The sequence below is a fragment of the Papaver somniferum genome, unplaced genomic scaffold (assembly GCF_003573695.1).
Source record: "Papaver somniferum cultivar HN1 unplaced genomic scaffold, ASM357369v1 unplaced-scaffold_6, whole genome shotgun sequence".
Lineage (NCBI taxonomy): Eukaryota > Viridiplantae > Streptophyta > Magnoliopsida > Ranunculales > Papaveraceae > Papaver > Papaver somniferum.
In genome coordinates this window covers 479,888-489,931 of record NW_020648748.1, presented here as the reverse complement: position 1 = coordinate 489,931, position 10,044 = coordinate 479,888, and the positions used below count along the sequence as shown (strand labels likewise).

General features: G+C 37.3%; 2 protein-coding genes across 3 annotated transcripts; both read left to right on the top strand.

Annotated features, from left to right (window-relative positions):
* The first annotated feature begins 4,147 nt into the window (after positions 1-4,147).
* On the top strand, positions 4,148-4,705 carry LOC113343480 (receptor-like protein 9DC3). The gene has a single exon (XM_026587647.1). It carries the CDS (start codon positions 4,148-4,150, stop codon positions 4,703-4,705), a length of 558 nt encoding a protein of 185 aa, XP_026443432.1.
* Positions 4,706-7,085: 2,380 nt separating this feature from the next.
* On the top strand, positions 7,086-10,044 carry LOC113343533 (probably inactive leucine-rich repeat receptor-like protein kinase At5g06940). Of its 2 annotated transcripts, none has more exons than XR_003357286.1 (2): positions 7,086-7,558; positions 8,208-9,610. XR_003357286.1 is itself a non-coding variant. In XM_026587688.1 (2 exons), the coding sequence occupies exons 1-2, from the start codon at positions 7,093-7,095 to the stop codon at positions 9,833-9,835; spliced, it is 471 nt and encodes a 156-aa protein (XP_026443473.1). In that variant the 5' UTR covers positions 7,088-7,092; the 3' UTR covers positions 9,836-10,044. The 2 variants fall into 2 exon arrangements, 1 of the variants encoding a protein (XP_026443473.1); XM_026587688.1 differs by lacking the exon at positions 8,208-9,610 and adding an exon at positions 9,831-10,044 and having other exon boundaries at positions 7,088-7,558.

The window sequence follows — 10,044 nt, the reverse complement described above, 5'->3', positions numbered from 1 at the left end:
GTTATTAGAAAGGATAATGAAAAACCTTCTTTTTCAGAAAGGATGGTTTTTACCAGAGATGCATGGTCAAATTCTAAACTAACACTTGTTCCCAACTCCAGCCTAGCATTATTAAGGATTCTAGCATCCCACTCAAACACAGCATCATTCTTATTAGAAGACGAGAGTGGAGTTCATCTTCACGAACAAGAAGGGCATCCTTCTCACTTATGGCCCGGTCCATTTCTATTTGAATCTTGAGTTGAGCATCATGAAATTTCTTCAGATCCTTTGCACCATTAGCAATTATTTGATCTTTCTCTGTAACAAGATTATTCTTTTTGCTTCTAAAATATTAATTCTCTTTATCCTCTCGAGCGCGACGCTGAAAAGTCCTATTAGAAATTAACATTGGCCTATGGTCACAAATGAGGGCTTCATATTTCGACCTCAATTCCTCCAAACTAAGATCCTAAAAACCACGCATGTGAAAATCATTCAAGGAAGCATTAAGACGCTCAAGAAAGGCATCATTATCGTCAGGAAGACTAGCCGGATCTTCAGTCAAATTATAAACTTCTGCAAGTTTAAATAGTTGAAAAAATATGAAGACATAACAAAAATCGTAAGGTATAAGGGAGCGAAAAGAAACACACCTATTAACTGATTGTTCCTCTGGCTAGGTTTATCTGCCTCTTGTGTCTTACTCAAAATTTCCCCTTTAATCTTCGCACACTCAGCTTCTAATGAGTGATTATTTCGATGCAAGTCAATGGAAACCGCATGAGACATTCACGTATTCTGTAAAGGAGAAATGAAAATTTGAAGTGAGCGAAAGAAACAAAACCTTAAACATAGTCAAGACTATGAAGGAAAGATGGAACAAACCAAGGAACCCAGAGCGAACAGAAAATCTAAGATATGGCTGAGGCAGATCCTCGTAGAGATTCATGACTTAAAGTAGGAACATTGCATATGGTAGAAACCATTTAACAAGTACGAGTTAAATCATCATCGCCAACAACAGAGAAGCAGTATTTGAAGATAAGAGATAGCTGGGCCATGGGAGAAGCTGAAGCAGATTCATCAGGGAATGGTAGCTCGCCTCCCCAAGAGCGAGAAACTAAAGGAGTAGGAGAAGGAGTGGTAGAAGTAATATTTCTTTTTTTATTGGGGTTCTCTTCCTTGTTGCCGATCTTCGTAGAGGATTTAGCAGCAACAGTCTTATCCTTAGCTTTCGCTTGGGAAGAAACTTCCTCTTTGCGCAAATGAGGATCCTCATCCTCATGATCACTGATATCCAGTCCGTCCACCTTCGCATACAGATAAAGATAAGAAATAGAGGCAACAATATTACCAAAACTTAAATAAGAGTATTTCTTACTTCATCGGTGACGTAGCGCATCCAACGTCTCTGGATTTCTATCATCCCTATAATCTTTCTTCGACTTGGAAATCTGAAGATAGGAAATTGGTGAAACAAAAAAAAAGGAAAATTGGTGAATGAGCGAAGCTTAGAATGACACACCACCTTCTATCTCTCAGGCCAGTTAAATTCCCCAGGAGAACAGGGGCGAAAACCCTCAGGGAGAGGATTTATCGACTTATCAGCACCAAAACCAGTAATGTAAGGGCCTTCCAGAATGATGGGGTAAACATCCCAGTGATTATTGTTAGATTTGTGTGTGGTTACTTCTATCATGAAAATCAACATCTCGCATAGTCCTATCATTCTCTGCGATACCGTCTTTTCTCTATAGGAGAGTGGCCCAACGAGATGATTCACAATTCATAATAACAACATCATAATGATCGAAGAAGCTCTCAACCGTATAATCGGAAGGTTTAATCTCCATGTCAGCACAACCTTTATTCCAATATACTTTGGGGTAAAGAGAACCTAATGCAGCTGCACGGCGTGCGAATTCCACCATAATCCTAATGGCATCACCACTTAATTGGTAAATCGCACGCTTGGATTTTTCGTGGGATAAAATCTTATAAAACAGACGAATTCGCGGGTCATAGAGAGGAATAGGAAGACCGACGAGAAGTTTCCCCAGGGAGATGATGATTTTTTGATCACTCCACTGATTAATCACAAACCATCTAGGGTTCAGCGTAATGGTAGGTCCCGATGAAGAAGGAATGGATAATTTGAAGCCTTTATCCCTGAATTCAACTTCAAGTTTCTCAAATTCTTGAATCATTCTCCATCTTGGTTTGTGTCCCATTATTTTTCTTATAGAATGGGATTATAAACTAAAGGATAACCAAGAGGATCAAGATAATTGGAATGATCAAGATTATGGAGAAAGAGAGATAAGACAACGAATGGGAAATTGAACCGGTAGTTGGGACGTTCAAGAAGATAAAGAAGAAAAGTGAGAAGAATCAAGATAAAGTAAAAAATCAGCAGTAGCAGTAAGAAAAGAAAAGTTGCCGAGGTCGAAGAAGAAAGAGGAGAATAAAAAGAAAGAGATGAAAATGAAAGAGGGTATATATATAATTCCTTTTCCCTATTTACAAAATCCGCTTTTATGAAGGAATTAATGGGTGAGAAGATATGAAGAGACAGTTGCATGGGTCAACCGCAACGTGTTTAAAGATAAGGCGATGAGCGCAACACGTGGAGCAGTACAATCTGAGATCTCTGAATATTGTCAATCAAGAAATATGAAAAGATAATAGGGTGCGGCAAAAACTATTCAAAGGTGTGAAGAGGTGATTAAGAAGAATATCTCTCATCGCTCTTTTTTTGTAAAAAAAAATAAAGATCTCTAAGAAAAGAGGTGAAATATCGCACACTTAATTATCATGCGAAGTTACAACATTCCACAGGAGCGAGTTCCATCGCACACGACATTTCTTGGATGATAGAATGAATGATGTCACAAAGTCACGAGTAAAGTGTGGAAACCGTGAGAAGTTAAGGAGCACGTGCGAGAAGACCGAACATAAGCGTGCGAGAACATCGCACGTCAGATCTGAAAATATAGGCTTTATTAGCTGTGCTCCACTATGTAAACTCCTATATATAGGAACAACCACCATTGTATTGAAGAGAGAGATCTTTTTGAGAGTTGAGATAGAACTTTAGGAGAGAGAAAATTATTTCGTTCCAAAGTTAGGATTTTATCTTATTTCCCTGTATTGATTTATAAACTTAATAAAATTCTCTTAAGTGTTTTTCAAAATGATTTCATAGTTTGTTTTATAGATTATCTAGGGGTGTAGTTGTGGGATTTCCTGCAACTACAATAATCTAGCAGGAGCCACCCTTCTTATTGTATCTCCAAACTCCACCTGAATTATTTCAACTTGTCGAACAACATATTTGATGGTCCTTTGTCTCTTCCACCTCCTTCATTCATCGGTACTTTTGATTTATCAAAAAATAAACTGAGTGGAGAAATCTTAACAGAAATTGGGAGAAGACTTTCTGGTTTTTCTTTCCTTAGTCTAGATGGGATGAAATTTCTGGTACAATTCCATTTTCAATATTCTTAAAAGATTCAGAAATACTAATCAAATGATTGACCTCTCAAACAACAAGTTATCAGGTTCGATTCCAAATTTTATATGTTCAAAAGACTCGGCATCTAGTCCTGAAACTATGAACTTCTCAAATAACAGATTATCTGGGATTATACCTCCTAATATTGGGTATTGTAGGATTCTTATATCTTTAAACCTCGAATCAAATATTCTCACCGGAAACATTCCAAATGAGATTGAACGAGTACAAGAATTAAGGTTTCTTCAACTACATGACAACTATCTCAACGGTACTCCTCTTAACATCATTAGTAAACTTCAAAATTTGCAAATTCTAAACTTAACAAATAACCATTTTGAAGGAAGTATACCTAGTGCGTTTGGTTCGAATTTATATTTAAATATTCTTTCTTTGAGGTCAAATAAGTTCAATGGGTCAATCCCTCAAGAGATTAATCATTTTACACGACTCCAGATATTAGATCTATCACAAAACAATCTGTCAGGCCATATTCCTAAAATATCCGGGGAGTTCTGGAGGGATTTATTAAGAATTCCCCCTGATTTTGGTTACGGCGATGATATTCAACTGAAGATGGTGATCAAAGGGATCATGACACAAGTCTAAAAGTTATACAACTATAGCTCAGGAATTGATCCATCTTGAAACATGCTTGATGGAAACATTCCAATGGATATTGGATTGCTAAAAGAACTCGCAACACTCAATTTTTCCCATAATCATTTACCTGGTGACATTCCTATGAGTGTTGGAAACATGTCTTGTTTATATTCTTTGGATTTAAGTTTCAATAGACTATCTGGTCATATCCCACAGTCTCTAACATCATTCGACTCTCTTGGTGTTCTAAACTTATCTTACAATATGTTGAGTGGTAGAATTCCAAGAGGGGATCACTTTGACACATTGAGTGATAATGGTTGGCCCTTTTTTGGAAATGATTTGTTGTGCGGAGAACCAACCAAGAAACTTTGTGATGGTGATACTAGCCATACGAAGGAAGGCGAAGAAGAAGATGATCAAGAGGATGCAATCGGGAGAATAATGTTTTATGGTGTTACTGCCTTAGGATTTGGAGTTGGATCTTGGGGTTTATTCTTTGTTTTGATTGTAAAGAAAGAGGACTGGTGGTTCCCGTATTGGAGATTTATGGATTCTGTTGCGGTTAAAAAAAAATTTGGTCAATACAACAAAGAATATATATAAAGAGAAGATTACAGCAAGAAACTTCAACTCACATATTGAGGCAGAGTTCAAAGTTAAAAAACAGTTGTTCTTATGCAAAGATGAGCATAAAACAGAACTACAACAACCCCACTTGTTATCCCTGCAAAAAGGCTTAATACCTATTTACTACATTCCCCCACCTTCTAAGAAGGTCTTGATAATGCAAACCTCTGAATTCTGCATTTGGACCAGTCCAATATAACAGAGTTACTTTGACTCCCTCAACGATCTTTTTTTCCAATTTTTCTCGTAGTTCGAAAATCCTCTTGTTTCTTTCTTTCCAAATGACCCAACACACAACAAAAGGAAGAAGCTTTCAAAGTATACGACCCCTTTCAGCCAGCCCTTGTATGTGTTGTCCTAGGAACATATGTTTTATATCCTTGCACATAACCCAATCTCTCCCATGGTCCAACATAAAAGCCTTCCATATTTTATGTGTATAGTTGCAGTACAAGAAAAGGTGATTGATCGACTCTAATTCTTCTTTGCACATGACGCACTTGTTATCTAAACCGTCTCTAATTCTTCTATGTGTAAGGTTATCTAGAGTCAAAAGAGAATTATGATGTAATAACCACACGAAAAAGGATACCTTTGTCGGGATTAGAGGAACCCAAATCTTGTTGCTGGGGAAAGTGGGACTGTTGTTTAGACTTGTAATGGCATTATAACAAGAGAGAACAGTAAATATTCCAATCTTTTCCCATTTTCATCTTCTAGAGTCTTGTTCTGTATTAAGAGTAACACCAGCTAATTGTTGACAGAGAATAGTAGCTTCTTGTATTTCTGAATTGGTGAGCCTTCTCTTTGGGCCAATGTCCCAGGCACCGTCTTTATAGAAGTCAACTACCCATCCCTGTTTCTTCCTAGAAATTTCATATAGCTCTGGGAATTTCAAATAGAAAGTTGTATCCCCATTCCAAACATCCAACTAGAATTTGACTCTAGTTCCACTTGCAACTGTATAGGCAATGCCTTGCGAAAATATATACAATTTATTAGTAATACCCCTCCACAAACAGGTGCCATATGTTTGTTTTACCGGCTTTGCGTCCCATTCATTGTCTTGCACCCCATGCTTATCACCAAGAATTTTCCTCCACGTAGCATTGGTTTCGGTAGAAATGCGCCATAACCATTTACATAGGAGAGAGTCATTCATCTCCCTAATGCTCTTAATTCCCAGTCCTTCATGTTCTCTATCCTTGCAGATAGTCTTCCATGCAACCAAGGCTGTCTTGTTTTTCCCATCTTTAGTCCCCCATAAGAAAACCCGCATTTTTTCCTTATCTTCTTAGCTACAACCGGAGGAATAGAGAATGCAGACATAAGATAGATAGCCAGAGAACACAAGACACTCTTAATTAACACAACTCTTCCTCCGTAAGACAGATAAATCCTTTTCCACCCAGCCAATCTCGTGTCGATCGATTCCAACACCGGATCCCAAATCTTCTTGCACCTATAGTTAGCCCCAGCTGACATTCCTAAGTACTTGAAAGGAATCTCTTCAAAATTGAACCCCAAAGACAATTGCACGGTATGACTATGCTGAAAATCCCCCACACCAATAGTTGTACTTTTAGACATATTAATTCTTAGGCCAGTAGACATCTCAAAACACATCAGTAAGCCTTTAATATTGTGGACGTATTCTTCTTTGTCAGCGGAGAACAATATTGTGTCGTCTGTAAAAAGCAAATGTGAAACTGTACAACCTTCCTTGGTAACTATCAACCCTTTAATTGCACCACTTGTTTCCGCTTTAGCAAGCATCCTGCAAATGTGAAACTGTTGCGGTTAAAATAACCCGTTATATGAGGAGATAATTGTTAATAATTATGTACCCTTGTTTTTTTACTATCACTTTCTGTATATATATATTTGAGATTCTTGTATTGCATTGCCGTTGAAAATATACGCAGTTCTGGTTGTACATTTAATGAAGGCGTCCGGGTTGAAATTTATAAATATATCTAGTTTGTAGCGCGAACAGGTTGAAAGATGAGCACATAAACTCGAACTGTATTTACAATCGAGACAAGTACCGCTTGAATTGTTGGGTCCAGTCAGACATAACAAAACGAAATTAAAAGTCCTAAATCCCTGCGACGCATCATTATGACTGGACCTACATATCAAAGAAAAAAAGAGTACTATGATCTTTCAAATCATTCTAATTTCTCACACTAGCTTTGTCGATTGTCCAATAATTGAACAAGTTGGGTCCTGAACAAAGAAAATACAACCATAGGATAGGAAGAAGATAAGGTTTGGGTCCATAGAAGATGATAAGTGGAAGTGAATGAAAATCGAAACCAAATTTGTAATTATGGAACTAGTTGGAGATCTCAGACTTATAAATGCCAGTTTATATCTTGGCTATTCTGCATATTCATTTATCAACCAAACACTTTCTTCAATATTCGATAAAGTCTCATTCGAGTTTTGTTGAATTAGACATGAATTCGTTGATTAAGAGAACTCAAATTCTCACTTCATTTAGTCTTCAACTTCACTTCTTGCTCTTTTTATTTATCAGTATTACGCAATGCCCGCTAGCTTCTCATGGCTACAATGAACAGGAAAGAAGGGCTCTTCTTGATTTTAAATTCTCAATGGAGGACCCTGCAAATCGTTTATCTTCATGGCTAGAAGGAAACAAATATCGAAACTGTTGTAACTGGCATGGAATTGAATGTTCCAAAGACTCATCCCCCCATGTCATCTCCATAAACCTCCGTAACACAGTCCTTGAAACTTACATCAATGAGTATTTCAAAGATGATTTCAATATTAGGGGGCCAACACCAAATACTTCTTTACATGGTAAATTCTCTTCCTCCTTTGTTGATATTACTCATCTGGAATATCTTGATCTTGCCTTTAACAATTTTCATGAATCGCAAATCCCCTTTCAGTTTTCTGAGCTAACCAAACTCATGCATCTTGATCTTTCCCACTTGAACATTTCTGCGTCAGTTTCAACACCATTCAGTGCATTCACCAACCTATCGTCCCTTCAATACCTCGATTTATCTTGTGGTCCTGCGCCATACTCATTTGATACATATTCTTGCTTAGAATCATCATCTTTAACATGGCTGAGAGGGTTAGTAAATCTAAAAATTTTAAGGTTGAGTCATATTAATTTATATCAAGTTTCCTTTTCAGAAAAGAATTTTGCTGAATCTATTTCGTATCTTTCTAATCTCAGGGATCTCGATCTTTCTTATTGTAACATATCTAGTACAGTTTTTCCCGCCCATGAGTTTACCAATCTTTCTCGCCTATCCTCTCTCAAAATGATGGCCAACTGGGAACTCACTTCTGAAATTCCAGTAGAGATGGCTAAATTAACTTCACTTTCAATTCTTGACTTATCTAGTTGTGGACTAAAAGGTTCAGTTCCTTACCTTCCTCAACTTAAGGAGTTTAATGTGGATTCTAATTATTATCTTCATCCTGATCTAACTAGGATGTTTCAACATCAATGGCCTAAGCTACAAAGACTTTCCATGTCAGGAACAAACATAAGTGGATCCATTCCAAGTTCAATATCAAATGCACCGCTACTGGTCAGTCTTTATGCTGGCGGTTGTTCAATTCAGGGATCTTTACCTCTTTCAATCTACAATCTTTCTCATTTGGAGTCTCTAGATCTTTCTGATAATAGCATAACCGGTTATATACATTCCTCAATATCCAATTTAAAATCCTTACGCATTCTAGACTTGTCTGTAAATAATTTTCAAGGGTCCATACAAAAATCAATCTGCCAAATTGTTCCTCTACAAAAACTTTATTTACATGGTAATAATATAACAGGAACCATACCTAGTTGCATAACAAAGCTTAGAAACCTCACTCTTTTTGATGTTCATGGAAACTCAATCGAGGGAAATGTTTCGTTGATATCTTTGATCAATGAACTAAACCTAACTTGGCTGGACCTGAGCACAAATAGGTTAACCGTAGTTATAGATCAAAATTTCCATGCATACTCTAAACTCAAACTAGAGTATTTGTCTCTGCGATCATGTAATCTAAAAGGAGCATTCCCTTCTTTGATTTGTGAATTGAGTCATCTTTTTTTTCTGAATTTGTCTGAAAATAACCTGAAAGGAGTTATTCCTTCCTGTATCTCTAAACTCAAATATCTTGGTCTATGCTATATATCTGGCAACAAACGACTCGGTCCTTTTTTTCCTGCCCCTTGTAACACGGGCGATTGAATTTATAGGTTTCATTCAATTTTCCATATTGTTCAAAAAATTTCAGACTCCAATCCTTTATATATATATATGTATAGGTTCCCAAACAACAAATTATCCAGGATTATACCTACTAGTATGAGTATCGGAGTATTCGTTGGCTTTAATTTCAATAGACTATCTGGACATATCCCACAATCTTTAGTGCTTTGAGGTTTTCATTGTATCCTATAATAATGTGTGTGGCACGATTCCAAGAGGGACTCACTTTGATAAGTTGGGTGTTGACGGCTGCACAAAGGAAAGAATATTATGCAGAGTACCATTGAAGAAAATATGTAGGTGATCAAGAAGGTGCGGGGTTCAGTTTTGGAGTCTATTCTTTATTTCACTTACAAAAAGGAGAAATGGTGATTTTCGCATCGGAAGTTTTTTTTTTCTTCGTTTTTGAAGCATGGAAGTTTGTCGATTATGTTGCAGTTAAGATTACTGATTACCCACAAGCTATATTATAAATGATCATTCATGGTGACAATGTGCTATGGTTTTTTTTAGCTTTTATCACTCTCCATGTTTAATGTACTCAACCTCGTACCGGAGAGTGATGTTTTCATGAACTGTGTTTGGGGGTATTATTCGTGTTCAAGTGAAGGCAAATTTGGTACAACTACCTGTCCCATATAGTTCTAAAAGTTACGCATCACATAATTCACTTAACTGTGACCTGACTGACAAGCTTTATTGCATTCACCCATAATTCACGAGCCCTGCATTTAAGAAAGTTGGTCCGCAAGGGTGCACGCCAACTTTACAAGATTGTTCTGGAGAGAAATGCTGCAATATTTAATATTACGTATTACCTATTGATTTTTTTGTTTTTTTGATAGGCTAAAGCCGGATCCAGACCCCTACCCAAATCCAGCCAGCTGGCTGGACTAGCCCCACTGCTAGATCCAAACCCGCCAAACACCTCTATACAACTAATTAAATACAAACCTCTACCACGGTGGGGATCGAATCCCTGACTTCCTCCTTACTGGAGTTGATGGGATACCACTGAGCTATGCTCTTGGAGCCAAAATATAACGGGAGATTCAAACT

Bases quoted from the DNA above. Each gene is read 5' to 3' on its own strand.
- LOC113343480 (XM_026587647.1), top strand. From the start codon at position 4,148: ATGCTTGATGGAAACATTCCAATGGATATTGGATTGCTAAAAGAACTC.
- LOC113343533 (XM_026587688.1), top strand. From the start codon at position 7,093: ATGCCAGTTTATATCTTGGCTATTCTGCATATTCATTTATCAACCAAA.